Source organism: Phocoena sinus, chromosome 9, assembly GCF_008692025.1.
Source record: "Phocoena sinus isolate mPhoSin1 chromosome 9, mPhoSin1.pri, whole genome shotgun sequence".
In the NCBI taxonomy this organism is placed as follows: Eukaryota; Metazoa; Chordata; class Mammalia; order Artiodactyla; family Phocoenidae; genus Phocoena; species Phocoena sinus.
The window spans coordinates 87,461,639-87,489,204 of NC_045771.1; the positions used below are offsets into that span (position 1 = coordinate 87,461,639).

The 27,566-nt window shown below is 38.0% G+C and overlaps 1 protein-coding gene across 2 annotated transcripts in view; it reads right to left on the bottom strand.

Moving 5' to 3' along the window:
- The window catches only part of RELN (reelin), a 518,443-nt gene that overhangs the window by 291,050 nt on the left and 199,827 nt on the right, over window positions 1-27,566 (bottom strand). For both annotated transcript variants that reach the window (XM_032643899.1, XM_032643900.1), the window contains exon 4: window positions 11,468-11,538. In XM_032643899.1, the coding sequence (XP_032499790.1) occupies window positions 11,468-11,538 (71 nt within the window). The remainder of the gene's footprint in view (window positions 1-11,467; window positions 11,539-27,566) is intronic.

Consider the following 27,566-nt stretch of genomic DNA (forward strand, 5'->3'; position numbering starts at 1 on the left):
AATGTCAGTGCCCAGTAATAATAATGATAGCTAACATTTATAGAATATTTATGTGCTAGCCACAGTGCTATGCACATCATTATTGCACTTAATCCTCACAAGTTCACTAGGTTTCTTCTGGGCATAGAATATTGTGCCAGGCTCTTGGGAATGGGATGGGATGACCAGAAAAGTAGGTACTATTTTTTTCCCTATTTTACAGTTAGGTAATTGAGACTTTGAAAGATTACATAGCTATAAAGTATCAAATTAGAAATTGGAGAATTCCCTGGTGGCGCAGTGGTTAAGAATCCACCTGCCAAGGCAGGGGACATGGGCTCAAGCCCTGGTCCGGGAAGATCCCACATGCTGCGGAGCAACTGGGCCTGTGCGCCACAACTACTGAGCCTGTGCTCTAGAGCCTGCGAGCCACAACTACTGAAGCCCATATGCCTGGAGCCCATGCTCTGCAACAAAGACAAGACACCGCAATAAGAAGCCTGCGCACCTCAACTAAAGAAAGCCCGCGTGCAGCAACTAAGGCCCAATGCAGCCAAAAATAAATAAATTAATTTAAAAAATAAAAGAAATTGGAACCCAGGGGCATATAGCTCCAAACTCTACTCTCTCAACCACTTTGCATTACTGACTCAGTAAGCATGAAGCAAATGGACAGAGCTCAGGAGATGAAAATCACAGGTGTGAGTGAGATCACCAGGGACAATATAAAAAGTCGAAAAGAAGCTGCAGGACAGAATCACTGCCAATCCCAGACTGTATCCATATGAAGCTCAGGAACTCATTAAGGAAACTGAGAAGGAGTAGGGAAGTCAGGTAGGGTGAGGACCAGAGTCCTTTGGATTGGTTGGCACCTGCTGGGTTACTGATGACCTGGAGGATGACTGTTTCCATAGATTACTGGCAGTAGAGGTCAGATGGTGGGGTTAGGAGTGAAGCCTGAGAACACACATGACTCTCTCAAGAAGCTGGAGTGTGAGGGAGAATGATGGCCAGAGGAGTACTCACAGTCAAAGACAGCGTTCCTGCTCAAAGTTGCAGTGGCTTTGGCATGTTTAAACCCTGAGGAGGAGGGGATGGTGAAGAGGAAGAAGCTGACGATATGGGAAAGAGAGGGCGAAACTGTTGACCAAGACCTCAGAGGAGATGGGGGGAATGCCATTCCACTGAGTTTATGTTTTTCCTGTGAATGTATTTTGGACTTTCTCTTTTAGGTTTGGACCAATATATAAACTATTTATGAACAGGATGTGAAACTGCCTTATATTGCCACACATTCCCATGCATCTGGTATAATGTTCCACATATACCCATAGGGGACACAGCATAATATGTGTTAATAGTAATGAATCCCAACTCTTACAAACATGATTATGAAAATCTGTATTAATTATTACATTAAACAACTGAACTTTCAATGTAAAACTACGGTTGGATTAATTGGTTGCATGAAATAATACTGCACAAGAGCCAAAGTAAAGTTGTAATTTATGTGTGTTTACAACAGCTTTGCTCTCCCCCAAGTAATTATACAGATGCAAACCTAGGCTTTTCCTCCAGAATGGGGGGGAATCCAGCAGATTACACACCAGCTTGAGTAGAAAGTGTACTTCTATGGGCATCCAAAAGAAGTCAATGTCAAATTCTTGTCAGGCATAAATCTTGGTGTTTTGACTCTGGACTAGATAAAGCTGTCAAGGGGGAATGTATAGAGCCCTGAGAGCTGAAAAGAAGCCTGTTTAAATCTGTGTTCAATCATCTTAGAGTAAACAGCACCAGCCCAAAATACTATTCTTTAGGAAATTAAAAAAGCAGTCAGACCCACCTAGAGCCATTAGCAAGGAATTTTACTGTGGCCCTATGAGTCAGCTCTTCCCCTTAATCTTGTCTGTTGTCAAGATCACTTAGGGACACTTTTTGCCCACCACTGCCCCAGGAGGGCTTCAGTTCCTTCCCCTGTTGGGTAGTTTGTGAGACCCTGAAGCAAGACTAGGGATTCCTGAATGATTTTACCAGAGCATCCTAATTCAGCTCTCTGTTTGTAAATTACAAAAAATAGGATGTCAGGAATAGCAGTTGCAACTGCTACACTGACAAAATAGCCACAGGGAAACAGATGTCTTTTTTTTTTTTTTTTTTTTTTTTTAATTTTTGGCTGCATTGGGTCTCCGTTGCTGTGCGTGGGCTTTCTCCAGTTGTGGTGAGCCGGGGCTACTCTTCGTTGTGGTACACGGGCTTCTCATTGCGGTGGCTTCTCCTGTTGTGGAGCACGGACTCTAGGCGTGCAGGCTTCAGTAGCTGTGGCACGTGGGCTCAGCAGTTGTGGCTCACGGGCTCTAGGGTGCAGGTTCAGTAGTTGTGGCACACGGGCTTAGCTGCTCCACGGCATGTGGAATCTTCTCGGACCAGGGATCAAACCCATGTCCCCTGCATTGGCAGGTGGATTCTTAACCACCGTGTCACCAGGGAAGTCCCAAAACAGATGTCTTTAGCTAGTAAAAGTTTTATGAATGGGAACATTCAAGTGAAACACATCATTCATTATTTTTCACTTCATCAGTTAAAGTGGATATGGTAAAACCCAACTCTGATGCTTAGTCAATTTTGACTTCTTTAGTCTGAATTAATAAAAAATTTACATTTCAGGATACTGGAAAGACATTTAGTAATACAAGTTACTAAGCATTCAAGGATAGCCAAGGGAAGTTTCTGGTAGATGTGACCTACAATTTATACAATATTTGGGTATAAAAGGTATTCTTTATTTTTCATCAGATTTACTGAGATATAACTGAAAAATAAAAATTGTATACATTTAAGGTATTCAACTGGATGCTTTGATGTGTATACATATACATTGTGAAATAATTACCACTATCAAGCTAATTAACATATCCATCTCGTCACATTAAAAGGCATTCTTACTGGACAGCTAAGAATGTAAAAGAATGAAATTAGAACACTCCCTAACACCATACACAAAAATAAACTCCAAATGGATTAAAGACCTAAAGGTAAGGCCAGATACTATAAAATTCTTAGTGGAAAACAAAGGCAGAACACTCTAGGACATAAATCACAGCAAGATCCTTTTTGACCCACCTCCTAGAGAAATAGAAATAAAAACAAAAATAAACAAATGGGACCTAATGAAACTTAAAAGCTTTTGCACAGCACAGGGAACCATAAACAAGATGAAAAGACAACCCTCAGAATGGGAGAAAATATTTGCAAATGAAGAAACTGAAAAAGGATTAATCTCCAAACTTTACAAGCAGCTCATTCAGCTCAATATCAAAAAAAACAAACAACCCAATCCAAAAATGGCCAGAAGACCTAAACAGACATTTCTCCAAAGAAGATATACAGATTGCCAACAAACACATGAAAGGATGCTCAACATCATTAATCATTAGAGAAATGCAAATCAAAACTACAGTGAGGTATCACCTCACACCAGTCAGAATGGCCATTATCAAAAAAATCTACAAACAGGGCTTCCCTGGTGGCGCAGTGGCTGAGAGTTCACCTGCCGATGCAGGGGACGCGGGTTCGTGCCCCGGTCCGGGAGGATCCCCCGTGCCGTGGAGCGGCTGGGCCTGTGAGCCATGGCCGCTGGGCCTGCGCGTCCGGAGCCCGTGCTCCGCAACGGGAGAGGCACAGCAGTGAGAGGCCCACGTACAGAACAAAAAAAAAAAAAAAAAATCTACAAACAGTAAATGCTGGAGAGGGTGTGGTGAAAAGGGAACCCTCTTGCACTGTTGGTGGGAATGTAAATTGATACAGCCACTATGGAGAACAGTATGGAGGTTCCTTAAAAAACTAAAAATAGAACTACCATACGGCCCAGCAATCCCACTACTGGGCATATACCCTGAGAAAACCATAATTCAGAAAGAGTCATGTACCACAATGTTCACTGCAGCTCTATTTACAATAGCCAGGACATGGAAGCAACCTAAGTGTCCACTGACAGATGAATGGATAAAGAAGATGTGGCACATATATACAATGGAATATTACTCAGCCATAAAAAGAAACGAAATTGAGTTATTTGTAGTGAGGTGGATGGACCTAGAGACTGTCATACAGAGTGAAGTAAGTCAGAAAGAGGAAAACAAATACCATATGCTAACACATATATATGGAATCTAAAAAAAAAAAAAAAACTGGTTCTGAAGAACCTAGGGGCAGGACAGGAATAAAGACGCAGACCTACTAGATGTGTGTGTTTGAAGAGGTTATGCCAAGCAGTTCACAGGCCAATGAGTATACGTCCACTCCTGCCTGTGCCTCTACCGTGATCTGTGCACACTGTGGCACCAGCAGCCACGCTCGATACACTCACATCTGCTTGACACTTGCCACCTTTGTCTTACAAGGGCTCAAAAGTGTGTGTTCTCTCCTGGGTGTTCAGGGAATTAAGGCAGCAGTGGTGATCTTGTTTATTGAAGTTGTAATTCCTAAGGCTTTTTAATGTTGGATTTTTTAAATTTAAGAATCTATTTGGTAAAATGGAACCCACCTTGGGCTGTGAGTCCAGCCAGAGATTTGGATTCTAATCCCGCCACTCGTAAGTGGTGTACAGTTTTGTCAAGTTAACCTTCCTGGCTTTGTTGCTAATCTACACATAAGGAAGCTACAGAGCTAGGATCAAGAGCATACGTTCAAATATTATTCCTCATCCTCTGTCTATACATACCACATACATTAACATTTTCAGCAGAAACTCTGTTTACATGATTCTGAGGAATATGGATTAGGTCTGCAGCTCTTTCTAGACTGTTTGACAATAATACTTCTTGCAAAAGACTGACTTCTTCTAGTTCCTTTCAGGTTTTCAGTCAATTCTGAAATTGCCTCAATCCTTTGCTTTGATCACCTCTAAGAGTAGTTCACAAAACACTACCACAAAAAAAAAAAATGGTCACGAAGAACCTAGGGGCAAGATGGGAATAAAGATGCAGACCTACTAGAGAATGGACTTGAGGATACTGGGAGGGGGAAGGGTAAGCTGGGACAAAGTGAGAGAGTGGCATGGACATATATACACTAGCAGACGTGAAATAGATAGCTAGTGGGAAGCAGCCGCATAGCACAGGGAGATCAGCTCGGTGCTTTGTGACTGCCTGGAGGGGTGGGATAGGGAAGGTGGGAGGGAGATGCAAGAGGGAAGAGATATGGGGACATATGTATATGTATAACTGATTCACTTTGTTATAAAGCAGAAACTAACACACCATTGTAAAGCAATTATACTCCAATAAAGATGTTAAAAAAAATAAAAACAAAAACAAAAAAACCCACTACCACATCTGTCTTTAAAGTCACCTAATGACATTTTGGGCAATCCCACAGATACCTTCTTGGTCTTTGCTATGTTACTTCCCACTGAGGCCTGCCTGACTTACCTGCCACCCTATTTAAAATTGCAAACTGCCTTTCCCCCTTCTACCCAACTGTGTAATTTTACCCTGCCCTATTCTGAGGTCTTTTTTTTCCCTACAGCACTTGCCACCTTCTAACATGGTATCACATTTACTCATTTATTATATCTCATATTAATTGTCTATCTTCTCCACTACAATGTAGGCTCTAGTAAAGCAGGGATCTTTGCTCTGTTCACTACCATATCCCAAGATCTAGCTTAGCCTGGCCCAGGGCAGGCATTCAAAAATCCTTTGTTGAGTACTGAATGTTAAATGAATTCACTTCTTTATTCTCTACTGCTGGTGAATGAACCTAAGCATCTTCCGCTTTCAAAACAATTGGGAGTATACAACCTGGCACCCGCCTACCCCACACCAGACTGCACATGAGAAAACTCTGTTTCCTCGTCTGTACTACCTCGTCAGCAGAATTCAGCTGTATATGTGTTTATAATTACTTAGGAGCTCAGGATTCAAGGTGAAGACATAAAATCCCCAAACCTGATTTATGTCCCAAGAGCATTCAGGGGCCTCATTAGTGTTTAGATGGAAATCTGTGAATAGTTTTCAGATTTCTTAACGCAATGATTCATCATTTTTCAACCCGAGGTCAGTGTAGAGAACACTGCTTTGGTGACAGCCACACTGCCTCATGGTGTTCCGCAGCAAAAGTTCAGGGTTAAAGAAGATTTTTTCAAGAAAGACAGAGATTTTTCAGATGTATAATGTTTAAGGAGATATTCAGCAAACATTTAGAGTGTCTGTTTTATGCCAAGCATTGTTAGATGTTAAGAAAAACAAAAAATTAAGTCATGGTTGCTGGGCTCAAGAAGCTTCAAGTCGGGGTGATGGGGTGGGCATGAGTATTTAAACAAATAATTATAACAACATAGACCAATTACGTTAAGGGAGACAGGCAAGACCTCACACAGGAGGAGACATGGGAGTTGTAATTCAGAATTTTCCTTCAGTTCTTAGAAGTGATTTATTCCACCTGCTTCAGCAGAGTTGTCCCTCCTTCATCATAAGTATAACCTTATATTTGTTGTGTTTTGGGGAAACATATATTATAACCCAAATAATACAAGCTCACTGTAAAAAAAATATTAGAAAATACAGATAAGTTCAAAGAAAAAAATTAAATGTCCATAATCTCACCACACTGATCTACTTAGTCTTTTTATTTCCTCCTGGCTGACCTTGAATAAAATTTTGCTCCAGCAAGATGCCTTCCCTTTATCATTTACTGAGCTTGTACTTTGTGCTAGGGATTCTGGAGAGTATGGTCACACAAAGCCTGGATCCAGACCTAACTCTCTATGATTCAAAAGTCCTCGTAAAGGCTAAATCCAAAAGGAAATGACTGCCTCTTAGCATCATTCTCCCCTCAGGCCTCAAGAAAGGAAAAGCAGCTCCTGACATCCAGGAGCTGGCCTGGCACTCACAGCTGGGCCTTGGTGCTCTTCCAGTGAACAGAAACAATTTCACAGAACATCAGCTTCACACAAAGCCACTCTGTTATCATGATGGGTCAAGACAGACAAAGGACCACTTTATAATCACATCTGAATGCAAGCACAACCAGAACATTGTCCAACTCACAATATACCATGCATCCCTCTCTCCTGGCTGATAGGAGTAACTACTGCTTCTTTATCAATTACAGCCTTAGCCTGGCTCTGCTCTGCCCTCCCTATGGGTAAGATTTATTGAGATCCCCAACCATAGAATACCCACACTTGCTAATAGCATCCAATCCAGAGCAAAGCCCCACCTCCTTAAACCTGAGCCCAAATTACAAAATATAGGCCCAAATATCATAATGATTCCTTTTATAATTTCCACTTACTGACCCACACCATAGTTCCCAACGATGTACCTTTTCCTATTCTGGAATGAGCACTAAACCCCATCTGTTCAACTCTAGGTGTGCGCCTGATGGTCTTTGTCTACAAGGCAGTGAAAGTCTATAAATACTTTGTGTGTGTGTGTGTGTGTGTGTGTGTGTGTGAGAGAGAGAGAGAGAGAGCGAGAGAGAGAACGAACCCATCTTTCCCTTGAACCTGCTTTCCACTCGGGGTGCACTTCCTCTCCTTCCTTTTAATCTTAGATTTTTTCAAAGCCTCAACTTTAAATACTTCTCAACTCACAACAATTTGTCTTCCCTTGACTGTCTGACTCCAAACCCTGGGCAAGAGCTTTCCAACCTGTAAGGCTTTAATATGCTTAGATGCTCATGTAGTCTGGCCTCTCCTGAAACCATCCTCACTTATAAATTGCCAATGACCTGTTAATTGAAAACTCCTATAGCATTTTTCTTGTTCTCCTCACCATTCTTTTGGAAGCCTCTGTCCCTTTTGAACGCCTCTCCCATGTTGAAAATTCTTCCTTAGTACCCCTATTTCTGAAGCTTGCCCCTTCCCCCAGAGTTCCCTCTTCCGTCCCTGCAATGGCTAGCATTCCACACTGGGCCCCTTCCTCCCTTCTCCAGGGAACTCCCTGGATGAGTACATTGCCTCCTCAGCATCTACATCCTGATGTGTCTCCAAACTGCCTCTACTCAGCAGGCTGCTGGAGAGCCCTGTGGGATGGAAAGCAGCTTCCTCAGGCCAACATGTTGAAATCCAACCACTGAACTCCAACTATTCATTCATTCAATAACATTTATTGGGTGCACACTATGCACTGCACATCGTGGAAGGCTTTAGAGATTCAGCAATAAAGAGCACAGTCCCTACCCTCAAGGAGCTTATAGTGAACAGCAGACAAGGCATGTGCGTTAATGCTCTTATTACAACACACAATGAATAGTTATCAAATGAACGAATGCATGCTTAAGGAAGAGATTTCTTTGAAAGGCAATGTAATATGAATGCTAATACCGTGGGCTACTGGCCAAACTGCCTGGGATAAAATCCCAGCTTGGTCAATTTCTAGCTGTGTGACCTTAAGTTATTCTCACTGTGCCTTTGTTTCCTCATCTGTCAAGTGCAGATAATAATAGTTCAGGGGGCTGCAGTAAAGCTTAAACGAGTCCATGTTTGTGGAGTGCTGAGGGTGCAGTCTGGCACATAGTAGTGCTAACAGTGTTTCCATTTGCATTATTCCTGCGCCTTCAGAGTTATGTCACCATGCACGAGAGTCGCCAAGACCAGATAGAGGAGGACTGTAAGGGGGATCAGAGACTTTTTTTTTCAGGAGGAGGTAATACCAAAGCAGGGTCTGAAAGCCTGAGCTAGACGAAGAAGACAAGAAGATGAAAAAGGGTCGATCAGGCAAAGAAGACAGGGAGAGTATAGAGTACCAATAACACTGGTGATCAAGTGACATGCATGCCAGGAATTTTAAGGAGAAAAGAAAGGATGACAAGAAATGAGGCAGGGGAGGAAAACTGAGGCCAGATTGTAAAGGATTTTCCTCGTATAGCAGTAGGGATTCTACTCTGAAGATAAACTGTTGCCTCTAATTGAGATATTGAAGGGTTTGAAGCAGGGAAATGATAGAATCCTATTTCCACATTAGTAGCTCTGTATAGAGCACAGAGAAAGTGGGAGCAGGGAAACTAGGGAAGAGGCTAGTAAGCAATTCCCCAAGGAGGGGATGGGTCCTCATCTAAAGTGGGTCAGTAGCAATGGGAAGGATAAGAGAGATGGAACCTTCTCTCCTATTTTTTCTTAAACTGCGGCTGACCCTTCAGGACTTGATCCTCAGGATGTCTTTCCTAACCACCCCAGGCGAATCTAGCCACCTCTGTGATCCCAGCCTTCAAGAACAGGAAATGGCTGTTTTTACTTTTATATCCATATTTAGCACTGTGCACTAGGACAGGGGCTTGCAGGTGCTGGATACATGTTTGCAGAATAAAATCCTTCACTGAATGCCTTTTAAGGAAGGGGATCAAGATTACATGCCATCTAAGACATCATTAGTATGTTTTCTGATTCTTTTACTTTTTTAATATGCTTAGATGCAAACTATTATATATAGGATGAATAAACAACAAAGTCCTATTGTATAGCACAGGGAACTGTATTCAATATCCTGGGATAAACCATAATGGAAAAGAATATAAAAAAGTATGTATATATATGTATAACTGAATCACTTTGCTGTACAGCAGAAATTAACACAACATAGTAAATCAACTATACTTCAATTAAAAAAATAGATAATATGCTTAGCCAGCAATCATCTTGTAATAATAGCTATCCTCAAGTTCCACAAGCAAAATTTTTGTTTAAATTCCTTAATTTAATTAAAATCAACAAACCTACCAAGTACGTTGTGACTGAAAGGCATTGTCCTGTGGTAGATATATAGAGACTGTCATTTTACTCTCTTTAATACTTATATTAGATATTCCTCATCCAATGCATAGGATATTATTACATGTTAAATTTATGTTATTTTATTTGAGGAGATAATTGATGTTTTAATTAAAAGTGGAGAGGGCCAAAATAAATATATGTTTTATAGCACCAATTATTTCCCTTACTATTCCCGACAGCAGGAAGCAATCAATCTTGTTAGCATCCTTTCCACCCTATCTTGGATGGATTGATATGATTTCAATTGATTAGGTGCTGCTGAAAAAGCTCAATGTTTTCCTCTGGTCCTGGGCTGAATAGAATTTTTAATAACATCCCAGTCTACCATCATGTAAATCATGGTCATGTGTAACATTACTATTATGTAAGGTACTTTTTTCCCTCACTGGTTGAGAATTTTTTCCCACTGATTTTTCTTGGTTTTTTCTTTTCATTTCAAATGAACCCAATCCCAACAATTCATTTACAACAGAAGAGACTCAAAAATTCAAAGCTTAAAAGAAATCAGCTTTTAGGCAATGATAAATGTCAGTAAAATTAGACATGTCTTTTCCTGACACTATGCAGTTTTCAGGATATTAATGTTCACTGCTATATGGTGTTCTATATCTTCAGTAACGTGAACATTTTTATAGTCTGGAAAAAGATTTACATTGTGGTAGATTTCTTGAGCCTACACAAAGGCTATCACACTTTTGCATTCTCAAAAGTCACAGAATACAAATCTGTTCAAATAAACTAAGAACACTGATAATATATGTGAAACTAGAATTAGAATGGGGTTTTCTGATTCAAGAGTTATTAGGTAAACAATCAGAAGTTTGCCAGTAATGGTCATCAAGTGTCTCATTACTTAGATAAAGCCATATTGATGATATATATGACTATAAATAATAAATGGTACTTTCTGAAGCCTTTCAAAAATCCACATAATTTTCCTAATTTCTGTCTTAAACCCATTAGAGTCTCCTTAGCAGAGAGATAATTAGTAGAAATTTCCTTTACATTCAATAATGTAATTCTTAAGTTAACAAGTTTCCTCCAAAATAGAACTCTGTAAACAAAAATTGATAATATGCCTATGATAATGGTGAAAATGGGATGACATTTTTTTCATTGTGTGCCTGTGCATACATTCCCATATGTGCATCTATGAGACTTTGGCATGGGTGAGAGTCTGGATGTGTATGAGGCAGTCACAAAGCTTAATGTGACTACTTAATGTACACTTAACACATCTAAAATGATGTTGCATCTGAAATTAATAGCGCACACAGTTGAAACAAGCATATAGATACTACACACACAATCACCTATAACACACTCAAATATTAAAAGCTATAAACAAATATTTTCGACAAAGTTAACAAGAAATTTAAGTGGTAAATTACGCAGATGTGTTTCTGTAAAATTCTAAAATTAGTAAGATTTATATTTCCAGGACAACTAAATATAAATCATTAGAAAAACAAACTATGAAAAGAATATAAATTTTCTCTGGTTTATTTCACTCACACTTAGTATCTTCAGAACTCTACAGATCTTTATCAATAAGTAGTAACTAAATAATTATTAGAGATATTAAGGGGTCAATAATTCCATTTCTAAAGTGTCATGACCAAGTAATAGTCATGAAATGCTTACTCAGTACATAGGACCTACCATGAATAATTTTGACACAACCAATACGAAGAAGTCAAAGACGATTCTTACCTCCTTGTTCACACAATTGCTGGGCTAAAGCATCTTTGAAGATAATCTGGCCTTTGTGTGTTGCTGTAGCCCTGAAAATGAACAGAAAAAGGTAAATACAAATCTTGTAATATGTTTGGTGATAACAATGTATTTTTAAAACTTTTTTAAAACCTCTTTTTTTTTTTTTTTTTTGCGGTACGCGGGCCTCTCACTGTTTGTGGCCTCTCCCATTGCGGAGCACAGGCTCCGGACGCGCAGGCTCAGCGGCCATGGGTCACGGGCCCAGCCGCTCCGCGGCATGTGGGATCTTCCTGGACCGGGTCACAAACCCGTGTCCCCTGCATCGGCAGGCGGACTCTCAACCACTGCGCCACCAGGGAAGCCCTAAAACCTCATTTTTAAATGTTATGTGGATATGATTTTTTTTTTTTTTTAAAAAGTGCCTCTGAACAGAGATAAAAATGAGCAATAGAGTCAAGGCTTAAACAAGTCACCTGGGTTGAGAATTATCTTCTGATTGGTTTTATTTTGTAAAGATACTGTAACATTTGTGGGCTTATTCTGAAAACTGCAGATGTGAGCAAATCTTGGGTAGAAGAAAAAGTATGGAAAGGATGTTTATTAAAATTTATTCTTCAGGAGACCTTGATATAAAATGTTTTGTGGTGCAATAATGATATTAACACTGGAGGAAGATGCTCTTAATGTATATTTTTCTGAAATCAACAGTCACCATAACACCATAACAGATTTGAGACGGAGAATTATATTTTTAAAGTTTTTTTTTTTAAAGAGGCCTATTTGGAGCTTTCATAATTACAAAGTCTGTCATAATAAAATATACCTTTTCCCCACTGGGTCTAATTCACCACTTGAAGGAGATGTGTATCTTTTACTTCCTCTAATCAGAGCTGTGCACATGGACTGGTGAAAAAAATAACATCCTTGCAGCAGATGTGTTATTCAATGGTTATAATAGGAACTGTCTTATTAAAGGAAGAATTATTTATGCTTTATATTTGAAGTGTTTTTCCTTAAAAAAGATTCTTTTCCGGCACAAAAGGTATTATTTAAATGAATTTAAAACAGGAAATCATGCCTCTTTAAAAAATTTGATTTCAGAAAATAAGCCATACAAAATCTTTTTAATAACTAAAATATATTAACATTAAATCTCAAGTTTAGTTCTAGCCAAAACCAGCCTAGGACAAAAATAATTTGATTCAGCCATCACTTACTGAAGATGGATTATGTACAAAGCACTGGGCTAAGTCACAAAAGGCAACTTTTGGCCTCTGCAATTCCCCTCCATATGTGCACCCCTCAGTCAACATCTTGCCCTTTGTCCAGCCCAACAGGACCTCATGGTTGCCCACATCCCCACTCTGGTCTCCAGGTGGATGCACGCTCCTCCTCCATGCTGCATACCTTTCTGATTTCTATCCCCCACTGAATTGTTACAAGTGTCAGTCTCCCAGGACTTGAGTCTCTGGAAGTAGTCTGATAGACTAAGCCATGATGAAGTGTTAATGGGTGACGTTGCTCCAAGCTAACATATTTCAGCTGTGAAACTGAAAATATTATACATTAACACACATACACACACACACACACACACACACACACACACACAATGACACAGTAGTGAGAGTTTTGAATGGTGGAACGGAAATATAATTGAAGAGAAAAATCACTGGGCAGCCGTCAACTCACACTATATGTGAAGTTTATAAGGGTAATCAGCCCTTGTTGTTGCATATTAATCATTATTGAAATTACAGATAAACAGATGCTACCACTCTCCCTATATATTCACATATGTTTATAGGTTTTCCATTGCTTTTAGCAAGGTGAACATGAGAGGGACTAAATTTAGGGCCAATCTAAGCCATAAACATGACCCACAGACTCATCAGTTACAAGATTTATTTCCAAAGAGAACATGGAAACTTGATTTACCTAAATATGTTTCATTATTCAAATCTCAATCAAGTCAAGAGCTTTTTCTTTTTTTTTTTTTTACGGTACGCGGGCCTCTCACTGTTGTGGCGTCTCCCGTTGCGGAGCACAGGCTCAGCGGCCTGTGCTCACGGGCCCAGGCTCAGTGGCCATGGCTCATGCACGGGCCCAGCCGCTCCGCGGCATGTGGGATCTTCCTGGACCGGAGCACGAACCCGCGTCCCCTGCATCGGCAGGCGGACTCTCAACCACTGCACCACCAGGGAAGCCTAAGTCAAGAGCTTCCGAGCTCACATATACTTCTGATAGCAACACGGCAATCATAGATGTATAATTTTAATTTGACATTTACTTTGCAAGGGATATATTTTCTGAAATCACTAACCACCAAGAAAAGCCCTGCAACATACAATGTTTAAATAATTGTTCATTTTAGTTGTCTTCAGATTTTAAGTATATACTATTCCTACAGTAATATTTCTCGGTGGTCCACAAACTTATTATCATTGTGCCAGTGTATGCTCCCATGAACACAAAAAAACCAAAGTATCCAAATAAAATTCATGTCACAGAGGTTTTGCTTTTTCCCTGGCTATCAGAGATACTGATATATATGGGTCACTGCATAGCACCTTGTGAATCGTCCATACTACTTCCCCTATTACTCAGTTTCTTCAGATTTAGAATTTCATTCATGCTTTTACTTCTTCTACTGTGGTTCAATGAGTGAATTTCTGAGAACTAGAGAACAACTGAAACTGAAGAAACTTTTATCATCTAGTCAAAATTTCTTTAGCAGTGGTACTCATTCTTCAAACAAATATTACAGAACTCCGATATATGAACAGGGGAGCCCTGTTGGAAGTTGCTGGATTCCCTCTCCTCACCCAGCATGCTCCCTACCACCCACTCTCCAAAAGGTCCTGGTGCACTTCTCTGGAACACTTGGGAGTTTGAAGTGGAAAAGTTTGAAAACCGTTGAACTAGTCTAACTCTTTACAGTGTATGGGTCAGGAAACAGAGGACCAGGGAACACCTGCTGAAGGTCACACAGCCTGTTAATGGCAGATGGAACCTGATTCCAGGTCTTGATGCCAAGCCTTGGATTCTTCCCACCACATCAGCAGTTTTCAAAATGTGCTCCATAGTGGTACCCAGGGGTCTCCATGGGAGTCAGAGGGATGGGCAGCAGGGAATGCTTCAGGCACCATTAATTCAACCAGAGCACCTGGTTCTAATACTTGTTCTAAGTATTTAATGTTGTTTGAAGAAAGGGCTCAGCAGTTCAGAACTGGATTGAGAAGCATACTATGTGCTCTCAGAAAGAGAAAGACAAACACCGTATGCTAACACATATATATGGAATTTAAGAAAAAAAAATGTCATGAAGAACCTAGGAGTAAGACAGGAATAAAGACACAGACCTACTAGAGAACGGACTTGAGGATATGGGGAGGGGGAAGGGTGAGCTGTGACAAAGCAAGAGAGAGGCATGGACATATATACACTACCAAACGTAAGGTAGATAGCTAGTGGGAAGCAGCCGCATAGCACAGGGAGATCAGCTCGGTGCTTTGTGACTGCCAGGAGGGGTGGGATAGGGAGGGTGGGAGGGAGGGAGACGCAAGAGGGAAGAGATATGGGAACATATGTATATGTATAACTGATTCACTTTGTTATAAAGCAGAAACACACACACCATTGTAAAGCAACTATACCCCAATAAAGATGTTAAAAAAAAAAAAAAGAAGCATACTATGTGCTCAATGCCATTCTCTGAAGTCTTTTGCTTGGGAAAAATAAAAGTAGTAATAATAATAATAATGTGACTGGTAGAGGTATATATAAGGCATATATATACACACACACACACACACACACACATATGTGTCATGTATATATATAAACCATGCATATATGGTTATTACTATTATAACACATATTATGAATTGAAATTGACCCCCTGCTAGGCACTGTTGTAAGGGCTCTACATAAATTAACTCAATTAATCTTGACAACAACCCTACTAGGTAGATACTATTACCTTCATTTTCCTGGGACACAGATCTATTGTTTGATTTGACTAATGTCATGTAACTGGTGCTAGGCCAGGATTCAAACCCAGGCAGTCTGAGTGCAGAGTCCTCACTTTTAACTGTTAACATTAAATTGTCATTGATCTGGTTCAAAGGTGGGATGGTAGCTTGTGATGTCTTTTCAGAGGGAGAGCCTGCTTTCCAGGCCTGATCTTTAAATTCATGCCTCCTTGAGACTGTGCTCTCGACTCCAACTTTTCAGTACATTTCTCTTGATTGCTTCTCCTACAGTGTTCTGAGTCCTTGGGCTTCTAGTCAGCTCATTGCAGTTCCCTTTCAACTCTATCACATTTCCTCTATCAGCCCCCACATCCCTTGCATCGCTCCTTTTCTCCACCAAATATAAGAGCGCTGGATGCTAACCTCATCAACATTGCTGCGAAAACCCTGGAAGGATACACAGGACACACACACACACACACGTGTTGACAGATAATCATCATGTACATCACCTTCTTTACAAACCTTTAAATCCCTCAGATCACAGTTTAATATAAAAATGCCCAACCCTACAGTAGGTGCATGGTTAGTGATTTTAAGGGTCTGCTTATTAGCATCTTATCTTTGGGGGAAGAAAGAGCAGAAGCCCAGGTGACCACCAAGAACATAAGTACCATTGCTTTTACCCATGAATGTGTCTGCTGTACATGCCCCAGGGTGTGACATGTCAATAATGGCAAGTCTACTTTGAACACATTTAGAGCTATGAAATAATTCATGGTGGTTTACTTACAGAAGCACAGTACTTACTTCAAATATTCTACAGAAATATAAATATATATTTAAATATAATATGTAAATATATAGTTTAAATATAAACATAAATATATACATTTAAATATAAATATAAAAATATATTTATGTATTCAAAAATTGCTAAAGTCTCAGTAACTCAGAGTCAAAAGTCCCTAGAGGTCATGTCCTCCAATTTTTAACCCATAATATATTTTTCTTTTGTTATAATAAGATACAGCTATGATATATGGTGACAGGCCTTATTTGTTTTCAGAATTATATTATGCAATTAATTTATAGCTCTCTTTTAGGAGGACGTCTATCAAATTTGTGGTGCTAGTAACTATGTTGGTACTACCTTGTACTTAATTTTCCATAATTACCAGTAATTTTTTAGAAGAGTTCAGAAGCTATCCTCATTGTTCACTATCCTGGGGAGTAGACCAAATTTCTTAAATAAGCTTCTAATAAGTACTTATCTTCTTGGGAGATGCATAGGTTTCTAGAGCAAGTTTGCCAACAAGAATCCCTATTAAATAAATAATTTTAAAAGTTAGGGGGGCTGTTATGATCTATCATTTGAAAAGCTCCACAGATTCTGCCAAATGAAGAAAGTTCATTATGATCACCATATTCAGAGCTTGAAATAGCCTGAATTTAAAAGAACACGCCATATTCTAGTTTTTACTGAACTCCTAGAGCAACTGTTTGCCCAAGCCATTTAACAATAAGTATGTATTGTAATGAGGCACAAAGCTGAAGCTCACAGTTCCTGGAATCAGAAAGACCAGTACATGACCACAGTGAGCTGCCGCTAACAAGCTGTCTTCGTACCTCTTTATTCACCTGAGGCTTCAGATTCTCTATATGAGGATAGGGTTAATAATAACAGTTATTTAAAGACAATAATATTCACTCTTCTGATACTTAAAGTCTCTCTACCTAAACGGATTTCAAGCTTCTGGAATAGTAAAATTCCAGAAGGAATAATTAAAATTATCTCCCACCAAGGCACCTGTTATAATGATTTGAACATATAAGGGAATCAAAACTATATTTTTTCAGCTCACAATTGTGCAATATTGCCATCCAGTTTCCAAAACAGGACTAAAAAGGGGTTTAAATGTAGTTGCTACAATGCCTACCCAAGTGTACTGTTTCGTTACTTCATCAATCAATTTGCTCACAGATTAATCTAAAGAATCATTTTTAAACCTAGGACGATGTGCTTTACATCTCCAGTGGTGGGTGACTTTCCCACTTTTCTCCCTGATTTACTAATGTGGTCTGATATGTTCCTGTGTCTCGTCCATTGACAATTGTAAAGGCATTCATCTGTCAGCAACATGACGTTAATCTAGTGTAATATCAGCGTGCCTGTGCCAACTACCCTCCAGGAAACGTCAATAAATATGTGAAACATGGGAAAAGAGAGAGCAGGTCCAAGTTTGGTCAATTTGATCTTCAAAGGAATCAATTCACTTACAAAGATTCTTGACCCCTTTTCATAAGCAAATTACTGTACCTTCTAATTAGGTTGAGGATTTAGCTTGACCATTATTAAAACAAGAAAAAAATACCAAATTATTTAAAACATGTAAAAAGGAGTAATGAATAACTTCAGGGAGAAATTATTTTTATATTAAACTCTCAAACCACGTCAAGGCCATTGCAAAATGATAAAAAAAAGTGGATGTTTTCATAACGCTTTTGCTTTTCAAAGCTTTTACTGGGCTCTTTGTTTTTATAATTACATCTTTTATTCCTAAGTCATAGCATTTTCCTTCTGTTAAATGTATAAATACTTTCTCTCCCTCCAAACACAAATTTCAGCCTTAATGTTTTTATGTGCTTATCCAATAATCACAGTCTCCATGTTCTTAAAAATCACCAAATATATGAATTTATGATATTTTCTGATCAAGGTATAATTTTCATCAGTAAAACAAAGAACATATAAATAAAATAATTCAAATAGGGCTAGTAAGTTAATGGTTAATGGCAACCATAATGGTTAATCCCTTTCAAGAGACTCAGCAGAGCTAACTACTCAAATTAAGAGGTAGCGTGTTGGGCTTCCCTGGTGGCGCAGTGGTTGGGAGTCCGTCTGCCGATGCAGGGGAGGTAGGTTCATGCCCCAGTCCGGGAAAATCCCACATGCTGTGGAGCGGCTGGGCCCGTGAGCCATGGCTGCTGAGCCTGCGCGTCTGGAGCCGGTGCTCCGCAATGGGAGAGGCCACAACAGTGAGACGCCCGTGTACCACAAGATGTAGCGTGTTAATCAAAATAAAACCAGCTAGTTCTATTACTTTGGGAGGTAACTTAACCTCTCCTGATTAATTTCCTGATTTGTTTAAAAAAATAGTAACAGATGATCTTCAAAATTCCTATAAATTCTAAACCTCTATGATTCCATGATTCAAGATTAAATGAGCACATATGAGCATGTACACACACACACACACACACACACACACACATGCTAGCTGCAGCCTCTATTGAGAGAAGTGCTTCCCAAAATCACGTGGCACAGGTAATGGTGTGCTACAGCAAGCTTGCATCACCTCATGAGAGCTTGTTTTTTAAACAGTTATATTTTTATTTTAATGTGAAATTTAATATATGTGTGTGTGTATAAATGGGTTTTGCATGTATATACTATAACTACTGCAGCTATATCCCCTAACTCATGTAAAAATATAAACTTTATCCTAGTCATTCAAGTCAAAAAAGTGAGTCACAGACTTAACCTCCTCATTCATCAGTAAATTCTGTCCATTTTATTTACTTACTCTCCAGTGTACCCTTTTTCTCCATCTCCACAGCCATGTTTTAATTCAGGACTTGATAATTTGTCATCTGATAAGCTGCAACACTCTCTCGATTGGAATCTCCCTCCAGATTCACCCCCATGCCAATGCAGCTTTCACATAGTGCCAGTTTTCTTTCTAAGATGGCTAGAAATCCTTCTGCAGCTCTCCAACACTTAAAGGAGTCTGTCAAATTCCTTAGAATGGCCTAAAAGGTTCTTCAGGTTCTGGTCCCTGCCTGTGTATCCAGCCTCACCTCCCACTGCACCCTGCAATTGAGCCACAGAGTAGTCTTCATGGGTTCTAGAATGCACGATTTATTTCATGCCCGCCAAATTTTTTATGTCCTGTCCCCTGTGCGTCAAAGTCTCTTGCCAAAAATCTTTTATTCATACTCTAAAATTTATCCAGGAATCTCTTCCCCTTACAAAACCTTCTTAGATCTCTCAGGTAGCATTAGACACCTTCTCCAAGGATAGCACAGCCTATTTTCTCAGCTCTGACATAGAAGCTTCCTAATTTAAGGGGATCTGACTTGCAGCCCAGCCCTCTTTTATCACAGTCATTCTTATCATAAATTGAAACAACATGGTAAGTAGCAAATTCGTATTCATGACTACCTAACAACCTCAACTAACACAAAATCAACGTTGATGCCTTCCAGATCCACCAAGAGTAAGCCTCTACAATCCACAGTAAAAGGTTAATACTATGGAAAATTAATCAGATTAAAAAGGAATTGATTGCCTGAGTACATGATAAGGTGCTATGAATCCACATATCTCTGAACCTGGCAAGAATTTGGTCAAAGGCATTGTCTGTCTTTGAAATTTTAACAACATGCTTAATTAAAACATTAAATAAGGAACTTTCAGTGCTACAAAGGATGCTTTTATCTATTCAAGGAGAGAAGTAGTTGGTCTATAGTCAGATTTCTGGGATGGAGTACTAGCACTGATATATAAAAATGAAATATTTTTCCAGAAAATTTAACAGGAAACCATAGAAAAGAAAGATTGTTATATATAATAGGAGTTTAACTTCCATTAGAAAGTGAGCAAGGCAAGGCTTTCCTGGTGGCGCAGTGGTTGAGAGTCCGCCTGCCGATGCAGGGGACACGGGTTTGTGCCCTGGTCTGGGAAGATCCCATATGCCGCAGAGCGGCTGGGCCCGTGAGCCATGGCCACTGAGCCTGCGCGTCTGGAGCCTGTGCTCCACAACGGGAGAGGCCACAACAGTGAGAGGCCCGCGTACCGCAAAAAAAAGTGAGCAAGGCATAACTAAAAAAGATTCCATGAAGGATCTTCCTTATCCAACATTTATCATTCAAAGACTTTCAGAAGCGTTCTGCATATTGAATCAATAATGGGAATTCTCCCACTTTAAATGTAGTTTGAAGTTCCTTGGGAAAAAAAAAAAAAAAGAAAGGAAGGAAGGAAGGAGGGGGGAAAGAAGAGAAAGAGAAAGGAAAAGGAAAAACAAGAAAAGGGAAAAAGAAAAAGGGAAGAAAAGTCTGGGCTTACAAGAAAAAAGCCATTTTCTCTACAACTAACATTAGATTTAGCCCATGACAAAAAATTCTCCTAAAGGATATTTACAATATAGATTTTAGATGCTTTGCTTTTATACATAGTAATTTTAAAGGTATGTGTTTGTATGTTATTTCTATACACAATTTTGATATTTTTAGTGTGTGAAAAGAGATTTCAGGAATGAAAACCCAACTGATAAACTTAGGAGTTTGAATTGAGATAGTCCGGCATGAGACCAGGCCTAAAATCCTAACTCCTTTCCTTCTTTTGATAACTTTTCCACAACAATTTTATGTTTCTGATATCTGGGAGCATCTTACTATACACATCAGAAGAAATTCATCAGCTTCCCAGAAGAGATGTGGGTTGTGACATGACCACCACTGCCTGCCTATGTGGGAATTTGGCAAAATATAAATGGTCTATGTTCATCTGGCAGTTATGTTCATCTATGGTGTTGTATGCACTCAACCAAATGTAATTGAAACCCTTATTTTCACTTAAATTATTTTCAATAACACTGCTATGTGATACTGCATTGAAATAAAGAATAATCATTTTGGTGAAAAAGCACTGATAGTTGCAGGATATATAACACTAAAGAGAAGCAAACATTTATCACTGGCAGAGTTTTATCCTTTGTTTGCTTTGTAAATCAACAGCAAAGTGGATTTAGGGAGGGAAGATAACCTCTGAGCAGGCAAAACTATGTTTTGTCTTGTCAGTGTGCAAAAGGATTGCTCTCAACAACTATTAAAAGAAGCAGAGATGCCAAACTTCTCAGGATTGATCACAGAATTTTAAAGTAAGGGAAGGCTGATAGGACTGATTCATGTAGCAAAAAGGATTATACCCAGGTGCCAAACATCTTCCAAAGCTCCCAACTCACATGCCACTTTTTAAAAACTGAATGGAGGAGTGCTGTACACCAAAATGAATGACTTTTTATTGTCTAAATTCTAAATAGCTTAATCAAGTTTAATCAAGTTTAATCAAGAATTGTTCTGGCTCAGAAAACCACAAGTACAACAAGAAAAGACATACAACTTTTGTTAATAAAAAGATCATGTTCTGTCTGCCTCCACTAAATAATTATTCACAAACCCTTAAGGATTATGAATTTGATGAGGTGCTAAGGTAACAGCCTGCTTTAGGTGCTCACATTTCTTAGTCTGGCCCTGTTGACATATGATAGGTGCTCAGCAAAAATCTTTTGAGTTAATTTGAATTGTGTCTTCTATAGTAGGCTACGTGTACACTAGCCACAGGAATTTTTGTCTATTTATTTTCTTTATATTGTGTTCAGTGCTTGACATATGGTAGCCACGCAGTAAATGTTCATGGAATACATGAATTATTAGTTTGCATTATGATTACTATACAATGTTAAAATGCTTTAATAAGTAACCATAAATTATGCATAAGAAACACTTAGAGAAAGATGGTTAGGTGATAATAATAGATCATCAAGATAAACATTATTATAAGCAAGATTTATCCCAGAAATTAGTTAACAGCAAGAGCAATAAAAGTAAATAGGCTAATGTATTTGTTTTACTATTGCAACATGTTTTCATGATGTAACATCTCCCAGAGTATTCTTAAATCACCTGTAATCCAGAAATGCCTTCTAAAACTTCAAAATAAAAATGCTTTTCATACCACCTTTTAAAATCACTAAAACTCATCAAAGAAAAGAGTTTGAGTGGTTTTGCTGCTTTAAACACCTTTTACCTAAGTAAGCCTGTGTCAACTTGCTTCAGAGGCATCCTTAGGCAATGCAAGGACTAAACTGGTAAAATAGTAAACCAATTCTAAGAAAACCTTAGTAAAAATTGGAATTTTTAAATTCATTGGATAGTGAATTAAGGAGTCTGTATATTTGTTGAAACATTCATGCTAAGTATTTAGGTATCATCTCCGAAGGGACAGATAGAAAAAGTACTAGTTGCAGATACAGAAGAGGAGATTGTCCTAGGTCTGGCGCTCATTATCTACATGAATTAGGCTGTATCACTTAGCTTCTGTGTGTCTCATTTCTTTAACCTATGAAATAAACTGACTGGACTGGATAATTTCTAAAGTTCAAACAGTAGATCTGGAATCAGAAGATGTGGGTCAGCACCACAACTCAATGGTTTATGTTGACCCTAAACGAATGTTTATTTTTTGAGAGAGGATTTAAAAACTTGCACTACTTCTTGTTCAGGGCTGTGGTGAAAATCAGAAGAAATCAACTCCATGGAAAGACTGTAAAAAATGTGAGGAATTATGATGATGACATTCTGTCATTTTGGAAAATACTGGCACAAAATTGAAAAAGAATTATGAAACATATAGCCCATAGGAAAAGTCACCTCCTTATCCTCCAAAAAAAATAAAAGGGCTGTAAACTCTAAAATGTTTTATGGCTGTGAGAAAGCTGATGAAAGCTCTAATGAAGCACAGGATTTCTAACCTAGTTAATTAATCATAATGAATTAGAACAATATTGGTGTATTGATATAATACTAATATTCTTGTAAAATCCTGCCAAATTACATACAATGGTTACTTTGGAGGAAACAAGTTATAAGGCAAGCCTCTATCATAGGCAACAGTATTTTTTTCTGTTCTAAAAATAATTTCTGTGTATTATGAAAATTTTAAAATACAGGAAAGTATTAATGTGAAAATAAAATTACTCATATTCATGCCTAGGAGAGATAATCACTATTAACATTTCAGTAAACTATATACAGTCTTCTAGTTTTAAAAATTAGTTTATGAATACAAAGATTTTTAGAAAATTAATTGCCTAAAAAGTAGATTTCTATTCCTTTATACTTAATATTTATTATAAATAGTTCCTATATCATTAAATATTTTTAGAACAAGATGTTGATAGGCTAAATAATATTCCACTGTATGGCTATATCATAATTTATTTATTATACTATTGTTGGAATTTTGTTTCTGTTTTTTAATATTTTAAATAATAAAATAAGCTTTGATCATATCTTTTATTTTTACCTCTCATTTTACTGAGATATAATTGACATGTAACATTGTATAAGTTTAAGAATGTGAAAGGTATTAATTTGATACATTTATATATCGCAAAATGATTACCATTAGTGCATTAGCTAACACATGCATCCTGTCCATAATTATCATTTCTTTTTTATGGTGAGGACATTTAAGATCTACTCTCTTGGCAACATTCAAGTATATGATACGGTATTGTTAGCTATAGTTGCCATGCTATACAAAGACCCCCAGAACTTGTTAATTTTGTAACTGGAAGTTTGTATACCTTGACAAATATTTCCCCATTTCCCCTACTCCCCAAACCCCTCGTAACCACCATTCTACTGTTTCTCTGAGTATGACATTTTTAGCATACCTTGCATTTTAAGATGGATTTCCAAGACTGGGAAACTAAATTAAGGGCATAAACATGAAAGCCATAATTCCAAATAGCATTTAAGGAAAGGTACATGTCCCCATCAGTGTCCTAGAGAGCACCCATCCCACAGTACCTCTGATGGCAATGAGCATTATCAGTCTATCAGTTTTCATTTCAAAGCTGTCATGCTACTTTTAATTTCCATCCCACTGATTATTAGTGAGGATACTTTGCATGTTTGTTGGTTACATTTTTCAGCTTTGGTAATTATATATTCACGTCCTTGCTAATTTTGCTATGGGTTTTGTTTTTGTATTGTTTTGTTTAATTTTCTGGCCACACCACATGGCATGTGGAATCCTAGTTCCCTGACCAGGGATTGAACCTGCACCACCTGCAATGGAAGCGTGGATTCTTACCCACTGGACTGCCAGGGAAGTCCCTTCTCTGGGTTTTAATGTTTTTCTAATTGATTTACAAGAGCTCTTTAAATGTTAAGGCTATTAATTCCATGCTATATTTGTTGCCAATATTTTTATGCAGTTTATAGTTAGTCTTTTACTGTCTTTATGATTTTTTTAATTTTTAAAAGTTTAAAAATTTTGTGTAATCAAATCTTTCAATCTATTGCCATCTAATTTTTTCTAGCGTTTTCATGCTTAGAAGCTCTTTACCATTCTAAACTCAGTTAAACAGATGCTTGCATCCATCTTCTTTTGGGAATTCTTTCTACTCATCTGGAATTTATTTTAGTATTCAGCCATTCAGTGGGGATTTAATTTTTTTTCTATTTATTTTAAAATGTCTTTGCATATTTTATTGAATAATCTTTGATCAACCTATTTATTATGGAACCTTTTCTATATTGTGTTTTCAGCATATATCAGAGTTATTTTCTGAAATATCTATACAGTTCCATTGATGTGAAAGCCTTTGACAATTTTCCACACTAAATAATTTCCACACTAAACTCAATTACATGGATAGACTAATCAGGGACTTGGGAATAATGTTTTCTCATGATTTCTGACTTGATCAGAAATAGATAATTCTTCTATTAGCCATAATTATAATCATGAAGAGGAAATGCACAGTGAAAATTTCAAATCCACAGATTATGCTTATTTCTAGTTGTTAAATATCAGTTGATTCAGATAATTATAGGGAATAATTCCTATGGCAGTCTGAGAATACAGACTTGTCGGTTGAGTATTTATGTGGGTGAAAAGGAATTACTTTGAGGAAAATTTAATAAATCTGAGTCTTCTTCTCTAGAAATATTGTATCAGAGAGTGTCTGGAATTTAGACATAAGGTACAATATAGGGGGCTGAAAAGAGGAAGATGGAGAGAAACGTCTGGCATGAAGAATTGGACTGCCACCTATTTCTTTTACTTTATACACATTATCAAGAAACTGAAAACCAACAAGGCTAAAAAGAGGATCCTGAAAGCTTCCAGAAAAAGGAAATAAAAGAACTTTCAAAATAAGAGAAGAATTGCATCATTTTCATGCACTCAATTACAGCACTAGAAGCTTTCAAAATTTTCAGAGAATATTACTTTTAATCTGCAATTCTATTTCTAGCCAATCTGTCATCAAAAATAAGGAATCAAACATTGTACCTCCCATGTATACCTTCTCAGGAAGAAATTGAGAAAGTGATCCAGAAAAAATGACAGAGTAAATTAAGAAAGAGAAAAAATCATTGATCTAGGAAAAATGAAAAGTTGTTCAAGAAAGAAAAAAAATTATAATATACCACTTGGTTCTGCAGAGAATAATATTTATATAATTATTGATTGAAACACTGATGATTGATTTTATGAACTATGTGATACATTTATACTGAGAGGATGTGGGGGATAAAAGTTGTGTGTTTGGGGGGTAATGATGTAAAAGATGTATATCTTCATCTACCACAATGTGAAGTAACTTGATTTAAGTATAATATTTAAAAATATAGATACAAATACCAGAAGGAGCAGCAAAAAATGATTACAGTGACTTACTCTGGGAGCACTACCAGGAGGAGTAGAGAAGGAAATTCTTCCTTTTTATTATGAGCCTTTTCCTATTATATAATACTTAAAACTTTTTTTGTCAAAATAACATTTCATTTAAAAAGAAATTAGGGGCTTCCCTGGCAGCACAGTGATTAAGAATCCGCCTGCCAATGCAGGGGACACAGGTTCAAACCGTGGTCTGGGAAGATCCCACATGCCATGGAGCAACTAAGCCCATGCACCACAACTACTGAGCCTGCTCTCTAGAGCCTGTGAGCCACAACTACTGAGCCTGTGAACCATAACTACTGAAGCCCACGTGCCTAGAGCCTGCGCTCCGCAACAAGAGAAGCCCCTGCGATGAGAAGCCCACACGCAGCAACCAAGACCCAATGTAATAAAAAAAAAAAGAAAGAAAGAAATTAGTATCAAAGCAAGCAGAAGGAAGAAAATAATGAAGATTAGAGCAAAAAATGAATGAAAAATAGAATAGAAAAACAATAGAAAAAATCAATGAAACCAAAAGTTGGTTCATTGAAAAGAACAACAAAATTGACAAACCTTTAGCTATACTAATCACGAAAAAGAGAGAGACAGAAAACAATTTACTAAAATCAATAATGAAAGAGGGGACACTACTATTGACTACAGAAATAAAAGAATTATAAGAAAACACTATGAATAATTAATATCAACAAACTAGATAACCAAGATGAAATGGCAAACTCCTAGAAAGACATAAAGTACTGAAACTGACTCAAGATTAATTGAAAATCTGAATAGACCTATAACAAGTAAACAACTGAATTGGTAATCAAAAATTCCCACAAAGAAAATCCCAGGTCCAGATGGCTTCACTGGTGAATTCTATAAAATGTTTAAAGAATAATTAACACCAATCCTTTACAAACTCTTCCAAAAAATAGATTAGGAAGGAATACTTTTCAAAACATTCTTCAAGGCCAGTGTACCAAAACTAGACAAATACATCACAATAAGTACAAACTACACAAATATTACTTATGAATATGGACACAAAAACTGTCAACAAAATACTAGCAGATTGGAATCCAGCAACATATTAAAAGGATTATACACTAAGACCAAGCCAGATTTAACCCAGGAATGCAAGGTTGGTTCAATATACAAAAATCATTCAGTATAATACACCACATTAATAGAAAAAGGACCAAAAAATGAATGATCATCTCAATAGATGCAGTAAGATAACCTGACAACTTCTAACATCTTTTGATGATAAAAATCATCCAACAGGGCTTCCCTGGTGGCACAGTAGTTGAGAATCTGCCTGCTAATGCAGGGGACATGGGTTCGAACCCTGGTCTGGGAGGATCCCACATGTCGTGGAGTAACTAGGCCAGTGAGCCACAACTACTGAGCCTGCACGTCTGGAGCCTGTGCTCTGCAACAAGAGAGGCCATGATAGTGAGAGGCCCATGCACCACGATGAAGAATGGACCCCACCTGCCACAATTAGAGAAAGCCCTCACACAGAAATGAAGACCCAACACAGCAAAAATAAATATATTAATTAATAAACTCCTACCCCCAACATCTTCTTTAAAAAAAA